At 41.2% G+C, this 22,236-nt stretch overlaps 1 protein-coding gene across 1 annotated transcript in view; it reads left to right on the top strand.

Annotated features, from left to right (window-relative positions):
- The window catches only part of LOC143983897 (major histocompatibility complex class I-related protein 1-like), a 45,427-nt gene extending 25,779 nt beyond the window's left edge, over positions 1–19,648 (top strand). The window contains exons 3-5 of the mRNA XM_077484033.1: positions 3,122–3,397; positions 5,010–5,294; positions 19,091–19,648. Of these exons, the coding sequence (XP_077340159.1) occupies positions 3,122–3,397; positions 5,010–5,294; positions 19,091–19,221 (692 nt within the window). The 3' untranslated portion in view covers positions 19,222–19,648. The remainder of the gene's footprint in view (positions 1–3,121; positions 3,398–5,009; positions 5,295–19,090) is intronic.
- Positions 19,649–22,236: the final 2,588 nt, after the last annotated feature.

Below are 22,236 nucleotides of genomic sequence, written 5' to 3'. Positions count from 1 at the left end.
GAGGAGGGGGTGGTCAACCATATCAAAGGCAGCAGAAAGGTCCAGGAGTAGGAGTACAGAATAGTGTCCATTTGTTTTGGCTGTTAGTAGATTGTTTGGTAGTTTTAGGAGAGCAGTATCTGTGGTGTGTTGTTGGAGATGAAGGGGATCAAGAATGCAATAAAAGTGCAGACTGCAAGACAGGCCTCCTCATCCATCAGTGCCTGACCTCACAAATGCGCTTCTGGAAGAATGGTCAAACAATCCCATAGGCCAGTGATGGCGAACCTTGGCACCCCAGATGTTTTGGAACTACATTTCCCATGATGCTCCACTACACTGCAGAGTGCATGAGCATCATGGGAAATGTAGTTCCAAAACATCTGGGGTGCCAAGGTTCGCCATCACTGCCATAGGCAAACTCCTAAACCTTGTGGATAGCCTTCCCAGAAGAGTTGAAGCTGTTATAGCTGCAAAGAGTGGGCCAGCTCAATGTTGAACCCTATGGACTAAGACTGGGATGCCATTAAAGTTCATGTGCCTGTAAAGGCAAGCTTCCCAATACTTTTGGTAATATAGTGTATCTTAAATGATCATTAGTACCATCTTGTGCCCAAAAATCATTTTTTTCTTTTCCTGATTGAGGTTTTAAAAAACAAATACCGCAATTTGGCCAATAGATGGTGCTTATGTTTATACTAAATAGTTCAGCAAACGTTTTATACATAGACCTCAAGCATGCCCTAAAAAAAAAATGGATATTTAGATTTACTTAAGGGGTTAATTTGCTAAAACTCTGCTGGTGGCAGTGATGTGATGTAAGTGATTTACAGAGAAAAAAAAGGTGAGATGATTCAGATGAGATCTACAGGCTCATTAAAAATCACTGTGTGACATAATGGTAAACCAATCCTATATGGGGGAAAACAGGTGTACTCTACATGCTAGCAATACCATTGCATTTATGAAGAATAAATACAGGAAAATTCAGTTTACAGCTCAGGATTTAATGTTGACAAAAGAGTGGCTCTTGAACCAGCCAATTGTATGTGAGGAGGAGACAAAAATATTCTAATGTTACATAGCGTGATATTTTATGGTGTAACACAAAGTTGAAAGAGAGAGGCTACATCTCAGTATAAAAGGAAACCAACCAATAGATATACACACATTTACTCAAACTTGCAGGAGGAATTAGCAAAAGTAATTTTAGAAAGTGTTGTTTAACCGAAAGTATAGTTAATGCTTGGAATAGACTTCCAGCAGAGGTAGTAAACCAGCTAACTGTAAATGGATGCAAACATACTTGGGGCAAACATAGACCTATGCTCAGACAAAAGAATCGGTAAGAAAAAATATACAGTGGAACCTCGGATTGCGAGTAACGTGGTTAACGGGCGTTTGACAATACAAGCTGTTATTTAAACCTCTGCGGTGTGCTATACCGCATTTGGCCAGAGGTGTGGGGGCTCCGGTGATACTCAGAGCCGTTCAGAAATACTCGGAAACACTGTGAAATTGTTTCTGTTTCTGAGCCTTTCCGAGGGTTTCCGAGTGCATCCGAGCAGTCTCCGAGTATTTCCAAGTCTCTCCAGCGCCTCCCCACCTCTGGCCACATGAGGTATTGCATGCAATAGAAGTCAATGTGGAACGAATTATCTTACTTTCCATTGACTTCTATGGGGAAACTCACTTTGATATGTAAGTGCTTTGCATTACAAGCATTCTCCTAGAACAGATTATGCTCGTAATTCAAGGTTCCACTGTATACATTTTAAAAATATGGGTGGTCTCTTTTTTCTGTCAGCACTCTACTTTGGTTCTATGTTTCACATAAACAATACAAGTGTATTAAAAATAAGCCAGTAAATTAATCTAATTTGTACATATCTATTGCTGAGAGACGTGTGGTGTTAAGAGGAGCTTAATGCCTAAAGCCCCGTACACACAATCTGATTTTTCGATGGGAAATGTTCGATGTCAGGCTGTTGGCGGAAAATCAGACCATGTATATGCTCCATCGGACAATTGTTGTCGAACTTTCCGCCAACAAATGTTGGCTAGCATGTCTTCAAATTTTCTGCCAACAAATGTATGTTGTCGGATTTTCCGAGCGTGTGTACAGAAGTCCGTCGGACAAAAGTCCAAAGTACAAACACACATGCTCGAAAGCAAGGACGAGCCAGAAGCAGTTGGTCTTATAAAGTAGGGAGAATGGAGAATATGGAGAATTAACATTTGTGACGTGCCAAATTATGAAATCTCCAAATGCAGCGCACAATTCTTTATAGTAATTGGATAATAATGAAGCTGCTTTGCTGGTGATACTAATGAAGTTATTGCAAACACATTTTCAAAGGGTTTTTTTTCTAGTGATATCAAAAATAATATTATTATGCTTTTTTTTTGGGGGGGGCAAGTTATCACAACACCATTATCCTGTAGTTTATAAGATCAAAGATACAACTATGTTGGTGTCCTTTGTCAATTTTACATTGTATTTTTTTAAATGTACCTGCCTACTCCCAAACTGTCATTTGAAGTAAAACACATAGCCAAGTATTATTCTACACAATTCTTTTATTGTGCAATAAAAAAAGAAAACAAATAAAATTAGACATGCTATTTGCCAATAGAACTTAACCAAAAAGTGCGTTGTATGCATCCATCAATATAGAAAATATACCAAATCAAATCATTATTCAACCAAAAAAATAACGTCAAAGCAATAACTCCAAGGCCAATAATAAATAGCACGTTATCTCCTCCGATTCCACAACATGTCTGGTTGATGAACGGCCATTCAGAAATGAACTGAAAAGCACAAAATTAAAAACGCAAAAAGAAAAGCGTGAATCAACACTCACCAAACTTCTACTAACACAAAATTAGCAGAAGGAGCCCAAAGGGTGGCGCTAAAGAGCTGAAACACCACGTAGCACGTCTAGTACGTCACTACATTTTTAATTGTTGGCTAACATTTGTGTGGCCGTGTTTATGCAAGACAAGTTTGAGCCAACACCCTTCGGACAAAATTCCACGGTTTTGTTGGCGGAAAGTCCGATCATGTGTAAGAGGCTTTAGTCTAAGTTTATATGCGGTTTGTCCATTCTGTGTTTGTCTCTCTCTGATGTGATTTCAGGTTTCCACGTTCTTCAGAGGTTACTGGGATGCATTGTTTATGGTAACGGGACAATTGGCACAGTATTCAGTTATCGTTATGACGGAAGACCGTTCCTTAGTTTCAATGTGGAGAAGGGACACTGGATAGCGGAAGACTCGAGAGTACAATACTTTGCTGATATCTTTAATCGGAACAAGACTATGGGAGAGCAGAACAAGAAAGTTCTGATGAATAACTGTGTTCCGCATATAGCTGAGCTGCTCTCATTGGGGAATTGCACGTTTAACAGAAGAGGTACTGTGCTGTCCAATTACGTTTATGTTTGTCACTTTACATCTCTCTGGGATTTTATTAGAGACATATCTGCGCTGGGTTCCCAGGACTGCATGCCTGCTTTGCCTTTTTTGAGGGGGTCCCACTGTCCCTGTTAGATTTTTTTTTTTTATATATATATATTAAAGTATAAATAACAGCAAAACAGTATGGAGACAACTGGACTTTTTTTTTAGGCACCTCTCTAAATGCAAAACCTGATATGAAAAATACATATTTTTATTCAATACAATTCTTTAAAAACATCCAATTTACTTTTCGAGTCTCTAGTGCTCTAAATTTAAAGAAAAAACATGACAAAAACAAATATCTTCTTTAAACCATAGGTGCCGGGCGCATGCAAATATGTGGTCTCTCGGCGGCCAGGTCTTAGCTCCAAGGGGCTGCATATTTGTGTGCATTAGCGTAAATAAAACTATGCCAAAAGCGCACACGCTCCTGGCACAGTGATCGGCGACTCACAAAAAGCTTCAGATTGCTTCTTACGATTGGGAGTTTTCCGATCATGCGAAGTGGTTAAGAAGAATGAAAAAGGAGGAGTCGAAATGTACAAAGGTGGTCTGAAGCAGAGCTGAGCAATACAATCATGGGATAAACTTTAATAAAAGCTGATAATTAAAGTGTTACTAAACCCACAACAGTAAAATCAGTCTGTATATTCAGTAAAGCATGCTTGTTATACTCACTGTGGAACCTAAGGGGTTAATCCTCGTCATTGTGTAAAAAGGTTGTTTGATCCTGTCTTCTCTGAACCTCTCCTTCTTCCTCTGAATCCAGAACATGTCTGGATAAGACAGAGTTATTGGAGTCACACTGCACATGCTCAGTTTGTTGTGTATTGCTAGAGTTTTTTCTTGTGAGGGTGCATGTGATCAGCACAGGGCCAATCAACACTGTCCAGACAGGCGGTCAGGGGTTCTCTATCCTGTTAGGACAGCTCAGTGCAGTATGAAAACTCCTTCTACAAGCTTTAACCTGACACTGATAGAAGTCACAAAACTGCTGATGAGAAAAGGTAGTTAGCAGTTTATATTTACTAAAACAATTGCATTTCCATGTTCTGTGTACTGTGGGAGACCAGATATAGTGAATGCAGGGTCCTGGGTTTAGTAACACTTTAAGGCCTCCATAAGCTGAATATTTCCCTGCAGATACCGGATTCCAGCGGCAAGCATCAGATTCTTGCAGCTGGAATGACAGGTGTATGTGAGCAATGGCAACCACTCAGCCTGTAAAAAGTAATGACAGGATGACAGTAACCATCACTGTTCCCATGTAGCGGCACACCGGGTGGTTTACTAAGATTAGGGAAGAAAAGCCAGAGCGTCCAGGATCCAACATCCCTCCCTAACCTCAGGTGACCAATAAAATAAAATTGAAGGTAGCCGCCATGGGACTGGTAAGTGGCAATATACTAAATTATTGTTGCTAGATTTAGATACACTTTAACATTCCCAAGCACACTATATTTTACCATTGCTTCAAAACTACTGCAATTGGGTCTTGCTCTTTATAGTTTGCCATATATTTTTAGACCCTGTATCTTGTCTTTCCATTCTATTTCCTTCTGCAGAAAAACCAATTGTGAGAGTGACACAAACACCCATCACAAATTCCACTTCCAGACTGAACTGCCGGGCATATGGACACTACCCCAAGAATATCTCCATGACGTGGTACAAGAATGGAGAACCGGTGCCAGAGAATCTGACGGAGCGAGTGACTTTACCGTTCCCTGACATCACCTACCTCACGTGTCTCACATTAAATATCACCCCAACAAACGGTGATGTCTACACCTGTAGTGTTGATCACAGCAGCATGATGTTGCCCTTCAGGGAGGACTGGAGTTTGTCAGGTGTGTTTGTATGGTATAAACAAAAATCACAAAGAAAATTTTACAAGTTCCCTTTTAAAGCGGGGTTCCACTGTCCCCAACGTTTTTTTTTTTTTGCATCATGACAATGATTAATATATGTAAAGATATAACTCACTTGTTCATTTTAAAAATAATATTGCAGTCTGTTTTCGCCACAAAAAGGAAGTTATAAAAAGTGTATGCTGACGGTTGTCATCTTGCCTGTGGGCATGTGAAGCCCACAGGCATCCTCTTCCTAGACACTGTGCGTCTAATGGACCAGCATGCACCGCCTGTTCGATCCAAGATCTTGCGCATGCGCAGTCATCGCAATTTCGAGTGCCGTCAACAGCTCCGGTTGCCATCACAACGGAAGTCCCAATGAAGTCCCATTGAGATGGCAACCTAGCTGAGCAAGTAATACAAGAATCTCCCGATAACTCGCGCCAGGCCGCCGCACTGACTCCTGGGAACTATGACACAAGCTCCCAGGAAACAGTGCGGATAGAGGATATTGCAAAATAGCCGCACTATCCCCGCCCATATCCACTATCCCCATAGATAGGAAATACACAACTTCAGAAGATAAAAAAGGTATTGTAAAAAATTTTTTTAAAAAACCTTCCGTTTTGGATTGATGACATGTATTCAATCCATTTTAGATTTGACAATTTTACAGAACATTTCTACCTATCTTCTGCCCTTTTCATGTTTTTTTACTGTTTTCTGCTTTGACTCCACTTACCGTTTTTGGGTAGTGTGTATATGCACATAGGGTTGATTTACTAAAGGCAAATCAATTGTGCACTTTGCAAGTGCAGTTGCTCCAGAGCTTAGAAAATAAGGTAAAGCTTCACTTTACAAAGTATACCAAATCACATGCAAGAAAATTTTTTAAAAAATGCATTTTTCCTTGTACCTGATTGGATGATGTAAGTCAGTACAGCTTTACCACATTTACTAAGCTCTGGAGCAACTGCACTTGCTGAGGGAACAGTCTATTTGCTTTTAGTAAATCCACCCCATAGACCCTGAGCTTGCAGAACAATATGGCTAATATGGAATCACCCAAGCCTAACTATAACCAGTTCAGCTCTTTACTGGTCAGAGTGAACTGGTCAGAGTGAACCTTTAATCACAAGCTGCTGGCGGGAACAGCCACCCCACGTCCTGCCAGTGACCCCCCCCCCCTCCTCCCATGGTTCCCGAACTCTCCCGCTCTTACGGAGCCTGGGAATGCAGCCATCGTCTAGGGGACAGAGATCACTGTGACACCCAGAGAAACCCATGCCTTGATCTCACATGCAAACAACAAAACCGGAAGTGATTTCACTTCTGGGTTCGGATGCACCATTTACTGCCCAGTACAGCCAGGGGACACATCTAACTGGGCAGGAGAAACATTGGGGTCTATTTGACCCCTAATGTCTCCATAAAGAATACCTGTCACCTGCCCAATGCTATCACATAGGGGTTTATTAACCCCTTATTATAGCAATCAAGTAAAAATACAATAAAATATATTAGAATATTTTAAAAAATTACCCCGCAAACCTGCACAAAAGCAAGCCCACGGTGTGCATGCGCATGTAAACCACGGTCACACCACATGTGTGACATATTGCAAAATGGCTCCTATTTAACTTTAAGATGAGCTGAATTTGGGAGGTATATACAAATAATTTTGTATCTTTTATATTTTGACCAAAAATGGGTATTATATTGTGTGTTTTTGCACTAAAATTTATTTTATTATATTTTTTCCTGAAAATTTGGTTTAATAAACAGTTGCGCTAATAGCATGCAACATAAAATTTTGCAACTATTACTTTTTTATTCTACAGGGCCTCTGATTTCAGAAAATATATCATGTTCTGGGGTTTTAAGTAATTTTATTACCAAAAATTAAGATTTTTACATGTATGCAAAAAATATAAAAAATGGCTCTGGAGCCAAACTGGATAGTTCAAGTCACAAAAACTAAAGGTCACAGAAGCCTTTTAAAATAAACACTGCAATCAGTTAGTTTTTTTTTTTTTTTGTCCACATTAATCCCTAACTACATGCTATCTAAATCAATGAATCTACACTTGTAAAATGTAATTTGTAATTTTTATTTTTGGAACATTCATTTGATTTCCTAATGGATAGTGAAATAAAACAGTTATTTTTGACTGTAGTAAAGAGAAAAGTCAAGGGAGCAGCATAGAATTTTTTTCTTGACTTAACAAAATTCTAACTGTGAATGTGATATTCATTCTGGAAAAATCGGACAGAAATTCATGCACTTGTAGCATGGTGGAACTCCAAAGTCCAGAGCACATATCATTATATCACTTCTTTGCTTAGAACAACTGATTTCAAAAGTTCCAACAAATGTGATATAGAAAACACATCTTCTTATATGCCAAAAACTCCTAAACCTTGACTTTTCCGGGAAAATACCAGGCATTTATTCCTGTCATAAGGACAATCTCATTTACCCGATGTTCCTAGGATTTCACAGACATACGAGAGCAGGGGCGGACTGACAACTCATGGGGCCCCCGGCAATAGGAGATTATGGGGCCCTCGGCAATAAGAGATTATGGGGCCCCCAGGAAATAGATTATACACACACAGACACACAATATACACACACAGAATACACATACACACATACACAAAAGGTACTGGAGAGACAGGGCAGCTATAATCTTGGGATTTTTTAAAAAAACACAGATTTTTACATACTGTCCCTGGTTTTATTGAGGCTGGCAACCCTGATCGGGCCCCTCGGTGGCATGGGGCCCTCGGGTAGTGCCCGAGTGCGCGAATGGTCAGTCTGCCCCCCTGTACGAGAGGCTTACTCTACACAGTCTACCATCTTACTCCAGAATGCTTACTGGGTACACCTCTGAAGTCCCTATGCTCTATTCCAATTACATAATCCTCTGTACCTCTCACCACCTTGTCAGACTTGCTCTTATGCTGGGTAACACCAGTGGAATTTAATTCAAAATTCTTCCTTTTAGCCACTAGCTTCCCAAGCCAAGTCTGATTATTCTGTGAAAATAAGATTTTTTTTTCTAGAAAATTAATTAGAACACCCAAATATTATATATATTTTCAAGCAGAGGCTCTAGAGAATAAAATAGCGGGTTCTGGTCACCATAAAGTATTTACTTGGAAATGCGATAACCCTAACTACCAAGACCTGAGGTGTGCTTTGGTCTAGCTGGCCAATTGGGCATTTGGGGTATACCCTGAAATGTGTATAATGTATATGAAAATTAAAATTTGGGGTAACGGATGGGAACCAGGAAGACGAGCCGACGTGGGACTCAACAGAGTAGGAGGAATATATAAACCCCCAGACTCCTCCTACAAATCCAGCCTGGCCTCTGGCCAGCCCTCTAACTTGTAGTCAGAGTCTTCACTTGGAAATGTGATAACCCTAACTACCAAGACCTGAGGTGTACCTTGGTCTAGCTGGTTAGTAAAAGGGGGCAAAAGACATGAAGTAGGTGTGATATGAAATACTGTAATGAAGGGCAGGTAAAAACAATCAGTCCAGTAAAGTAGTAAATGCCAGAATGACTTAACAGGAGGAACTCCAGCGCCCCATGTACTTGATTATATAAGAAGGGACCCCATGTTTGGAAGCTGTAGATGCTGCCCCAATCCTAAATGTCCAGAAAATTGTCTTGGATTTAAATCTAACGTGGCAAGTAAAATCCTGACATGAGACAAAAACTGGTTTGAAGTGAGAGGATGCATGGGGAAAGGGAGCAAAGGGCTGTCCAGCGGAGCCGCTTTGAATTGATTGCAGAGAAAGTCAAATGCTTTAATCAGACACCAGTTACTGTTGATTCTGTAATATTTTACCACAAACCCCTGGCCTGTCTGTCTATTTTTGTTATTTCGAAGTTTTAAAGCGTGAGTGGTCAGGGAACCTGGTGAGACTGCCTTTGGCAGGCTAGGTGCATGACGGCTAGCCTGAGACACTTCACCAGGTCTGAGAAAGCCAACAAAAAAACTAAATTAGATGGTTGCCTTGAGCACTAACCTGGGACCTGCGCCAAAAGGGGAAGGGAATAATAAGTTTGAAATACCACAGAAAACCTGTCCAGTGACCAGTAGACGTGACAAATATGATCGTCCCTGAGTTCTCTGAATACCCCTCAACATGGCTTTGAGAGGATGAGCCGCAGAAATGGATGTAATGTCAGGATTCTGCAAGGACCTGAACTGCTGGACACCTGACAGATATGACCTGATGGTATTGCCGTCAAGGCCAAGTGGCTGTGGCAATATGCAGTGAAACCCATCATATAACTGATTACTTTAGGGAAACTGCAAGGGTATCGAGTCATGAGCTTGTTTTTTTCCTTGGATTTGTTTGTATCATGAACCTGAGAAAAGTTTTCCAACCTGTGGTATAAGCCTTCAGTGTATTTCTGGATCATGAACTATTAGCCAAATCAATCGACTGTGTCCAGAATGTGACTAATCCATGACCAGCAGGGAGTAGGAAGGAACCAGCTCTGCTTCCAGGTGCTGTAAGAAAAATTGTTTCTAAGTCGAGATAATACATTGGCTGCACCATTGTGATACCCTCTGATGAATTCTCCCAAGAAACAAAACTTGTACGTCAGGTCTAGCCAATCTACCTTTATTAATAATGTTGGCTGTGGCCAGATTATCCGTAAAGAAAGTTACCTGATAAAACTGGTCCCCACCTGACTGCTTCTGCCACTATTGGGAAAGTTTTGAACAATGCCGAAGTATGAGCAAAGTTGGGCAGACAAAATACATCTGGGGTCTAATGGCTGGCCAACCATTCCCGTCCAAAAATGGCCGCAAAACCCACAGAGGCAGCGGCGTCTGAAAACACTCTGGGAGACCTGCTTGTTGATTGTGGAATGAGCATGGAGATGCCATTCCAGTCACACAGGAACTGGTCCCACATAATTAGGTCGGCTTGTGCATCTGCTTGTAACCTGACGACCGAGTCAGAGTCATGATACAGGGGTAGGAGGGCCAAAAACCTGGAAACAAAAGTTCTACCCTGTAGAATAATTCTCATGGCATGATTCAGCATCCCCAAAAGCGACTTTTTTGGAACAGACAGAGGACTGGACAAAAAGATGAATAGTCTAACATATCCTAACCAGTTTCTCCCTGGGCAAACTCACAATCATGAGATTAGAGTCAAGAGTGATGCCCAAAAAAAATGATGACTTTGGCCGGACCTTCCACTTTATGGGTAGCCAATGGGACATTTAACTCTGAAAACCACCCTGTAAGAGACTGCAGATCCCTGGGTGGATGAAAAGGATCTTCTAACAGCAGGAAATCATCTAGATAATGAACTATCCCCTGACAAACTTTGCAGTTACCCAAGATCCAATGGAGTGCTTGGGCAAAGATGTCAAACAAGCAAGGACTGCTTTTTGACACGAAGGTTAACCTGGTGGCAAAATAATAATGTTCTCGCCATTTAATGCCATGCCATTGCCAGAGTGCAGGTTTGATCTGAAGTAGCTTGAAAGCATCGGCAATATCCACGTTGAATAACCAAGTATTCCTGCCTAACTGTAGAATGTGCTGGATAGCCAAATGCATGTATGAGTACTTTAGTGACAATTCCTCTGAAGGAATGAGGGCATTGAGGCTTGGAATGTGAGATGAATGAGGTGCAGACAAATCATAAATCAGCCAATATTTATTGGAAAATTTGCCACAGATGACGCCAATGGGGCTGACCCTCCATATGCAGAATGGAGACGAAACAAACAAACCAAATGACTAGCTGGATCAAAATTGAGACACCATTCTGAGGTGTGCACTGATGTCTGACAACTACTGCATACTGGGGATTTCTGGTTGGCGAAGTACCTGCAGAACAGATCCATGTAATTTTTGCTCCAACGCGTCAACACTTGGAACTGCGCCCAAGTGGCTGCAAAGAACCGGTGATAGTCATAAAAAAAACATACTCATGTGTCAAGTCCACCACCTTATGTAAATACAGGTCTAATTTCTCCTTCCTGCCTGGACTGACCGAACAGATGATGTCTCTGAAAATACCAAACGCCAGCACGAATTCTGCCACGCCAATTTTGCGGTTAAGCCTGGGGTCCTTCGCTTTGAGCACCACCAAAATCTCCCCGCAAGCTTAAGATTTGTTCTCCGTGATGTCCTGAGATGCTTTAAGAAGGGAGGCAAGGTTAATATCTTTTCCCTTCAGAATGTCCTTCTTGATATTAGCAGGGACATAGAAGGCAAAACTGATAACGGAGAAGGAACTGCCACAGGTAAGAAATCCTGATATTACCTACAGGTGTGCTGGGAAGAGCAGGGGCTGGGGGTGTACCTGACACCTACGCTCTAGCCGAGTTGGCCTTGATCATCTCCATCCTGTCTTGCAACTGTGACATGGACGTGGAGAGAGTATTTAGCACGGCATGTATCTGCATCAGAGAAGTATGAACAGAAACATGTTTCTGCACTTGTGGATGGGAGTGATTGGGATGTACTAGGGAACAATAATCTGAACAGCTCTGTCTTCCTGGCTGTGGCCGGAAAAGGAATGCCCCTGTGACGAAGCTCTGCTGTGGTATAGTTCAATTCCCTAATGACGGGTGCTGCCGAGCTTTAAACCCCTAAGAAGAGTTGGAGGGATAAATGCGAATTCATTGCTTTCTGAAATATGCAATATGTCAAGATCTATGGGAAAAAGACAACCAGAGAAAATAAGAACAACTGAACCGTACCTGAAAACAATAACCCCCTTTGTGCCTAAGTATATTGATGTGGTTGCAACAATATGACAAACAGCTTGTGAGTCCGAACCTAGTGACAAAAACAACCCCTAAGTTTATGCAGTAAGTGAGCCTGAGCAACCTATGGCGCAAGGACAGGTAATTAGAAACAAACACTCAGGGCTAAACATACCCACAGACCGTGGTGGGTAGAAAATAAGAATGTACTGAAACAAAAATGCAGCGTATGACCTATGATATACGGGGTGAGAAAATTGTGGCCCAACAATCACTTAAAAAAAAAAACTCAGCCTATATGGATCCATAGACATGACAGATCCTCATATGTGACCACTGGCTAACTATACCCATGATGAATTGCACACAAATGCACCTTGCCCACCTTGCATGTAACACTGGGATCCACCTGAAAACAACGTGATATGTACATGTGAGGACAAATAACCAAAGGAAAGGTATGATAAGACATAGAAGTGAAGATGACAATGGACACTGTTACATTGTCAGAACTATTGAGGTTAAAAATAATTGATTTATAAGGCCTATGCATATTTTATATATGGTTTCATGGGTATCTTGAAAGCCATCTTGTCTACCTGTTAGAAGGTGAATACAAGTTCATTACTTTTGGACAGAGATTTGTACAAAAGATTTTAAAAGCCTTATCACATATTCTCCCAGGCTGTAAATTGTGAGGGTCCTAGACAACAAAAACAAGATAAGGACTGGCCATGGTGCCAGAATGTATGTAATGAGATTGATGACTCATGTCTCAACTAGAACAATCAATAGAGACTTAAAAAAAATGTACTGGGAAAAAAAAGAATATGGGCTTATTTAAAAGTTGTCTTGTGAACAAGTATTATTAATTGTAAGTAATTATATTAGCAATAATTTCTATTGTATTATTATTACATTATATGGAGCATTTATATGCCTACTTAAATAATTTCCCATATTTTTGTGTATGTACTTTTAAAATATTCAACATATATTCATTATATATATATATATATATATATATATATATATATATATATATATATATATATATATATTTGATTTTACTCATTGAAATATATGGATATACATTAATAATATGTACATGTATAAAGTACTATTAATGAGAGTGAATCTACATGAGAATAACCATTGTGTTTTTAATACCAATTACCTCACTCTCAATGGTATTTGGAGGAAAATAATTGCCCTTGTGCAAACTTTCTTAACCCCCCTGACGGTATTCCCGAGTCTGACTCGGGGTGGATTTTTTATACCAAGAGCGGTATCCCCGAGTCAGACTCGGGACAGCGTCGCTGGATCCAGGAGGAGGTTTACTTACCTTCTCCTTCGGATCCAGCGTTGTCTCCCCGCTGTACGAGCGAGCCGTGTCTCGCTCGATGCATCACACCGCCGATCTCCGTGCCCTGCGAGCGTTGCGACGCACGGGCACGGAGATCGGCGCCAAATTCAAAAAGTGAAACAAACAGTAAACATACAGTATAATGTAATCTTACAGATTACATTGCTGTATGTAAATATTTCACATCCCCGTTGTCCCTAGTGGTCTGCCCAGTGTCCTGCATGCAGTTTTATATAATAAAAACTGTTCTTTATGCCTGGAAACTGGAGATTGCCCATAGCAACCAAAACTGTCACTGTACATCAAAAATGGTTTTAGACCAGCTAGAAAACAGCGATAATAAATTAGAATCACTCGCAGAATTGAGCGATAGCGATTTGTGGGGAGATCCGTCATCAAATATTGAAAAGTAATAACAGTGACAATTCTGCAACTGAGCAAATTTCAGTGTTTTTGATTTGATTACATTATTGAATAATTTTTATTATTGTTATATTATTATTTGGTACAATTATTTATAATTATTTATTATATTATAATTTATGATTTAATTTTTCAAACTTTATCATACCCGGGATGTCTGCTAGACTCTGGTTTGGACAGATTTAAGAGAGTTATTCCTAAGAATTGCAGGACTACAATATAAAACGCCAAATTTTCATGCAAAATAATGGTACCGCTTTTAGCACCTAAAATCCGAAATAATCGTACCGCCAGGGAGGTTAAAGCTATATATTTTATGAAGAGACAAAAAGTTGGACAGATGCTGCCATAGAACAGGCTACCCTATTATATTTATGGTTTTGTTCAAGGCTTAGGTCATAGGTTTTTTTGAAGCGAAATCTGGGTATTTTTAAGGAAATTCCAAAATAAATTTTTAACCAATACTGCCCCTTTAGGTAGTTGAATGAACAAGTGCATGGCAAAATATAGGTAATTGATGTCATTAGTTACGTGGAAAACACATCCACGCCTACTTTCGTTGGGGGATAAAAGTTTGCAGAAAGATTGAGAGGGGAACGAGAAAGGGATACAAATGTAAAGAAGAAAGGAGATAAAGCTGATATCTCTCAGACAAAGGATTTTGAGATTTCTGTTAAAGTATATATTTCTATTTATCTGTAGGCAATTGCAGACATACATCTGGCTTGACCATTTAGTCTTTGTAGCATGAAGATTTGAATTTAAATAAATTCTAACTGCAGTATGAATTGTTTCTTTTCCAAAGAAAGAAATACATACATATGTATAATCTCATTGAAGCTGATTTCAGTTTATAGTAAATGGTTTAATTATGATGTATACTTAAATTAAAATAATTTATTGGAAATGTATATGTTTTTGGTTAAATCACCAATTCTGTGCATGGTATTCCAAGTTTGTCCATCTGCAGTTAAAGTAAATTTGGGTTTGCAATATCTGTTGACTGAGAGAGGTCATGTGTCAATATCGGCACCTTTTTGTTTTCACATCCTTCTGAGCCACTGATAAGCTATTAATTACTTTCAAGGAGTTACTTAGTTTTGCTACCTTGGTATTTTTGAAACCACATCCTGTGGTTATTTTCTCATTATCTGTATTATCCATATTATATGTTGATATATATGTTCATATATTATGTTGATCCATTCTCTGTGTTTGTCACCAGTTATATTTTGATATTATTCTGCACTGATTTTTGTAAATAAATATATATATATATATTTGCACACTTTTGTATTCTTGTTTGTCTTCAGGTTAGTACAAATAAACACATTTGAGTTATTTTGTTGATTTGTGGAAATAAGTGGGAATCACCTTAATTATTGATCCTTGCTTGTTTTCATAAATATAAAACTGTTTAATATTTCAGTATAAACATTCTGACAAAATGTACCATAATAACATGAGGACCTAAGCAATGGAAATTCCAAAATGCAAGTACCCCCATAGTGTATAAATAACCTACCCAAACTGACATCCTAACATCTCTGAGCTATGAAATCCTGGGAACCCCACCCTGCTTGGGGAAACTAAGAGCTGAGTTGCACCTACTCCCACCCCCTCATAACCATACCCACACGGATGTATAGCACTAAAGAAATGAGGAGCTGCAAGTCCCAGCCCAACCCATCCTGAGTGAAGGAAGCTCCAGCCTGAAACCCCCCTCCATGTTCGCACCCTCTCACCCTCTCCTGTACCATGTCCGCACCCTCTCACCCTCTCCTGTAACATGTCTGTGCCCTCTCACCCTCTTTTGTACAATGTCTTCACCCTCTCACCTTCTCCTGTAGCATGTCCGCACCCTCTCTTCCTCTCCTGTACCATGTCCACACCCACTCTCCCTCTCCTGCATCATGTCCACACCTTCTCACACTCTCCTTTACCATGTCCACACCCTCTCCTGTACCATGTCTGCACTCTTTCCTGTACCATGTTCGCACCCTCTCACACTCTCCTGTATCATGTCCGCACCCTCTCTGACAGTCTCCTGTACCATGTCTGCACCCTCTCTGACAGTCTCCTGTACCATGTTTGCACCCTCTCTGTCTCCTGTATCATATCAATCTCTTGTAGTATGTCTGTAGTCTCTGACCATCTCTTGTATCATGTCTGTAATCTCTGACCATCTTCTGTATCATGTCTGCAATCTCTGACCATCTCCTATATCACGTGCCCACCCTCTCTAACTCTCTCCTTTTCTCCCTCTTTCTCCCTTTTTCTCTCTCCCTCTTTCTCCCTTTCTTTCTCCACCCCTTTCTTCCTTCTCCCTCCATCCCTCTTTCATCTCGGACTCTAACCACACCCCATTAAGCCATGCCCAAAATTTAGTTTAACCCACACCCATTTTTGACTGTGCCACATTTTTCTCTCTACTAAGCCACACCTACAAATGAATACCACACCACTAATTAAAATAAGACTCCGCCTATATACAAAAAAAAGTGCCCCATTACATTTTTTTAAGAATGTTGGCAACTATGTACATCGTGGGGGCAGAACAGGGTGTTGTAATTTTTTATGCAGCTAGTTGTAGGTAGTTGGGCAGCAGTTTTTAAAGGTTTTGGTAAGAGTACACTTTAATGAATTTTAGTCAGCCTGCTGTTAACCAACAACTCCAAGACGGCAACAACTTTTTTACTCCTTAGCCGCTGTTCTGTGAAAACACTCAACTCATCATGTATCGTAGTCTATATGCTGCCGGTGTTCTGTGAAAACAGCCAAGTCATCGAAATCTGTAATTACTGCTCCTGGAGAGTCACCAGAAGTGACGTAACTGAAGATTTTGATGAGTTGGCTCTTTTGACAGAACACCAGCAATTGCTTGTAGACAAACAAATTGAAACCGGAAGTGATGGCATTCTCCCCCATTGGGAAAAACAACATCAGTTCCTCTCTCTGTGTCTCCGGGGAGCCAATGCCATCGGTCGCATCCTTACTGGGCTTCCTGATTGGACGGAAGAACTTGACTGGACGGAAGAACCCGGTAAAGGTGGCAGCAGTGGGAGGGGGATGGGACCCACCTCCGCTGCCTGTAAAAATAATGTAGCAGCTCTATAAAACAAACATACTGGGATCATGGTTGTTGCCTCAACTATGATCCCGGTATGACCGCCTTAGTACCAGGTCATATATATATACATACGGCGGTATGGAAGCGGTATTGTATTAAAATAAATGTAATTTGATCAGTGCCGCAGCACTGATCAGTGTCTTCTGACATTGGAGGAGTCCTCCCATCAGAATACAATAACGCATCTGGGAGAATTCCTTCATCCACCTCGATTGTGTGGATGGGCAATTTGTTTGGTCAGCCTAAGGCCGCGTACACACGGGCGGACTGTCTGTCCAACTTAGTCCGCTGAAACACATTTCAGCGGACAGTCCGCTCGTGTGTGGGCTTCAGCGGACTTTTTCAGCGGACAGTCTGGCGGACTAAGTCTTTCGGAATTTCCGTAATACAGTCCGTCCAACTTTGGTGTCAGCGGACAGTCCGCTCGTGAGTAGGCAAGTTGGACGGACTAAGTATGGCGCATGCTCAGAAAGAATTTACACGGCCGAAGGTTGCATTGCAGTGTATTGGACGTCGTATTTCTAGTCCCGTCGTACGTGCTGTACACGTCATCGCGCAAGCTTTCAGCGGACTGTCTGTTCATCGTGTGTGGTCAAGTCCGTTCATTCAAAAGTAGGACGGACTGTCCGTCGGAATGTCTGACGGACTTAGTTGGCCAGACAGTCCGCCCGTGTGTACGCGGCTTAAGGCAACAAAAACACAATAGTGCAGACCTCACACACTGAAAAAAGGAAAAACATTTATCCCACTCACAAAATTGAAGGTTTCAAAAGCAAAGATGAACTTATATTTTACAGGACTTGTCCATCCAAACTTGACATGTAAAGGGTAAAAGGTAATTCCACTTTTGTAGGGAAAAAAAAGAGAAAATAAAAAAATGTATGTAGCATATACAATTGTGGTACAAGTCATTTTTTTAATTGAATGTTATTAAAAATAACCTTTCCTTTTTAATCTGCAGTGCTGTCATTTTCTGTAAAATGCAATGTAATATGGCAACCTGGAAGCACTCTGTATACAGATGGTGTACAGAGCGCCCCCAGAAATGTAGTTTCCTGATTGTGTGATTGGCTCACAGATTTTTTCCAGAAGTCTGCACTAAGAAACAAGTCAGTTTTTGGGCATCCCCTGCCACAAAAATTTCAGTTTGAGTGAGGTACCCCCAATAGGAAATTTAATCTAAAGGGATGCAGATCCTGTCGCTTTCCTCTTTACAACCCTGCAAGTGCAGCAGCTAATTGATAATTATAAAATCACAGGCATTAGATTCACTTAGCACATGGACACAGAACAACAAACAGCTATTTCTTCAGAATAACAAAAGGTAGGAATCTGCTACAAAGTAAAAATTTCTGCAATGTAAAGGGCAATATAATTTTCCAAACAAAAGTGGAGTTACCCTTTAAGTGCATCTGATCAAAACGTTAAATAATACACAACACCCCCTACTGACTTGCCCTATCCACAGTATTTGATGGTTAAAGTGTTTGTAAAGGTTTAAATAAAAAATATCAAACATGTTATATTTGCCTGCTCTGTTTCAGTGGTTTTGCACTTCTTTTGCACCTTCTCTTCTCAGGTCCCCCACTGGTGCTCCTTGTCCCTCCCCCTGTCTGAGGGCACTCATGTGTACTCGCTCCCAAGCCACTTCTGTGTGTCTGTAAGACACACAAAGAGAGGCTCGGCTCCGCCCCCTACTCCCTCCTCACTGGCTGCGATTGACACCATTCAGAACCAATGGCTCCCACTGCTCTGTCTCAGCCAATGAGGAGGCAGAGACCCAGGAGAGCATCTGCTCTTGTGCAAATTGCTGGATCAGGATCAGGTGAGTATTAGGGGACTGCATGCTGAAAGTTATTTAACTTGATGCATTGAATACATGACGGTAAAAAGCTTTCAGCCTTTAGAACCACTTTAAATAAAACTGCTGAAATACACCGACACGTGCAATCAGCATAGGGTTACCTTCATTATTACCTTTCTTCAACAGTGAAAAGTAAATGGTTTCTTTCTCTGGTTTAAAATGGTAAACCTTACAAAAAAAATAAAAATTGTTATGATTTCCTTTGATTTCTATGGTATCATAGTTGTATTATGTGTTTTCTTTGTGCAGAGGAGATCCTGGAACCACATATCAGAGGCCTCTCCAATGGAGTCATCATTGCCACATGTCTGGCTGTCATCCTTCTGGTGGTTCTCATAGTATTTGGATCTGTATCTATAGGAAGAAGTAGAATACGGTGAGATGTTATGTTGGCACAGAACCACTGATGTGTCGGATTATATATCAGAATGGGACAGAGCAGAAGATTCCAAATTTTCTCTACAAGGTTTTTTTTCTCCAACTGATGATTGACACCATAGTCACTACAGGCCAAACTAATGTTTTCTAAGCTTCAATCAATAATGTGCCACTACCATTGTGATATCTGCTATGTCCATCTTGCAGTATTTATGTGGTTCATAATTTGAAGAATAGTTCTCGCTAGCCACATATACCATGTATGTTTCATCTGTACCTGCACATACCTCTATTTGTATTTCAATACAGTATCTGTTGCAAGCCCCCCTTGCCATCTGCAGATCCCATGCCATAGTTACCCACCCACCAAGAACTTGGACTTTTCAACTTGGCCATCAAAGCCCACAATATTAAAGGTTTTGGATCACAGGTTCCTCCTTCTTGTATCTGTCACCACAGTCCATTTTGCCCTTTTAGAAGATTAGTCATATCATATACTTAATTTGTGAAAGTTAAAGCTGACTCTATTGAGTCTATGACAAAATATACATTATTTTTGCTATTTCAAGAAAGTACACAGCTTTACATCAATCAAGTTAAAGACACCTAAGCCACAAGACTGTTGAAATTATGTAAAATACAGTATTTATAAGGAATATACATTACAGTATGAATGCTACCTTTCTATTGTAATAGTTTCTGATTAGGGCATGAATATATGAAACAACACCTTATGCATAATTGTGCTTGTATACATCGGGCATTGCAAAATGGCGGACCATAGTCTGAATCCAGACCGAGTCACTGTCCCATCCAGACCTGCTATCGTGCCATTTAGGAGCTATTTTTTTCCTCACGCCTCCACCTCTGTCATTATCACAGCAAGCGGACAGTGGGAGGCAAGAAAGTCCTGCACGGATGGCGGGAGCTGACAAGGATAACCTTTCAGGTTTACCAGCAGGTGATTGCTTTCTAGGATGTAGGGTGAGCCTAGCAACCAGTTACCAGCTGGTTAATATGAAAAGTTTAGCCTCTGCAGCTCCCTCTCCTGTACTTTGTCCAGTACTGCTGTATCTCCTACCCTCAGTCTGTAATATTCCTGCCCCCTGCTCTCTGCTTTGTGTAAGGTAGGAGAGTGAAGGGGGGCAGAGGATATGGATGTCAAGGATGGGGGTAATGTGAAGGGGAGCAGTGCTGTGGGGTGGTGATGAAAGGGGGGCAGTGTTATGTGGTTGGGTGTGGGGGTGATGTGAAGGGGAGCAGTGCTGTGGGGAGGTGATGCAAAGGGGGGGCAGTGTTGTGTGGGTGTGGGGGTGATGTGAAGGGGAGCAGTGCTTTGGGGGATAATGGAAAGTGGGGCGGTGCTGTCGGGGGTGATGGGAGGAAGGGCAGTGCTGTGGGGGGAGATGTGAAGGGGCACAGTACTGTGAGGGGCTGATGTAAAGGGGGCAATGCTATGGGGGTGATGTGAAGGGACAGAGGACACTAGCTGTGGTGGGAACTCAGCCTGCTCTGCTCCAATGACCTGACCAGACTTGTCCTGACACCCCCCCCCCCCATCCTGCACAGCCATTGCCTGGGAAGTTTCAATGTACTGCTGTTTCTCCTCCCCCAGCTCTTATGCAGCTGAGAAAAGAGAGAAGGGGATCACTTATAAAAAAGGGGGAAAAAGTGATTATAATGTTTTTTATTTCTATACACAAATGTTTTGCCTTTTGTTTCTATTTTAAACGTAATAGGTTGTTTTACAAAGTGAAGGCTTACACTTAGGCTCTATTCCTGGTGTCAGTATGATATCCTAACCCCAATCATTGGGTTAATGTGATAATAAAAGTCCCATTGTTTGTGTCACTTTGATAAAAATAAGTCCCATTGTTGGTGTCAGTGTGTCCTAACCTTGATGTCGGTGTGATAACATACGCCCCACCATTGGGTCATTGTGATAAAATAAGTCCCGTCTTGGTGTCAGAGAAGCAAAATGAACCTAAAGTCGGTGTGCCAACCAACTTTTAAAATATACAAGTTCTTGTTAAAGTGTGTCCAATAACACAACTGTAATATGTTGCAGTTTAGCAGTTTAACTCAGTGTTTCTCAAACTTTTTTGTCTTGCGGCACACCAAAAAGATCTAGAAATTTTCGCGCCACACCTGAAAAGATTTACCAATTTTTGTGGTCAGCAGTAAATATAATATATACAAAAGCAGCAGTCTTGTGTGTTCACTGATATATAATATTGGGGATTATAATATTATAGTATTAGATTTTCCTGCTGATATAATATTGGGGAATGGGGATCACACAAGACTGCTGCTTATATTTACTGCTGATATCATCACACACGGGTCCGTCCGTCTCTTCTCTCGTCTTACCTTCTCAGCTCCACACAGCGTGGGACAGCCAGGGACTGCGGGCTCCTCTGCTCTGTTGTGGGTGGGACTAGAAGAGGGAATGACATCACGCTGAGGAGTGCCATTCTCAGCACCTCATTGGCTGGAAGCACATGGCACGGCACCTGTCCTGGTACACTGCTGGCAGCCAGGCAGCAGCTTAATCGTATTTGTGATTCAGATTGGTGGGGTCTGGTGGCGGCAAACATCAACCAATACAAGAGTGACAGACAGTCAGCACTATTCTGGCGGAGCCAGGAACATGAATGATCCATCTATATGGGCCAGTCTGCACCCTTTCTAGGCAGCAGTGTGTGAGCGCCAGTCTTGCCCATGGCACACCTGCAATTCTCCCACTGCACACTAGTGTGCCATGGCACACAGTTTGAAGAAAACTGGTTTAACTCTACTAATATTATCTTGATGGGACATCTGAGTGATGTGTGGGCTGTTTCCCTATACCGTTGCACCTCCACAGAAAGCCTCACGAAATGTGTATATTGGTTGGATCAAAGGATTGTAGTGTCACACTGAAATGTTAAGATCCAAACAGGAGTTTTTCAGCAAACACCAGCATATTTAGGGGGCCTCACTCAGGCCTCACTCGGGCTTTCACATTGGGATTGCAG

Source organism: Lithobates pipiens, unplaced genomic scaffold (assembly GCF_037356315.1).
Source record: "Lithobates pipiens isolate NorthernLeopardFrog02 unplaced genomic scaffold, aLitPip1_a1.2 Scaffold_1, whole genome shotgun sequence".
Lineage (NCBI taxonomy): Eukaryota > Metazoa > Chordata > Amphibia > Anura > Ranidae > Lithobates > Lithobates pipiens.
Note: the sequence above shows the minus strand (reverse complement) of the source record. Positions and strands in the feature narration are given on the sequence as shown.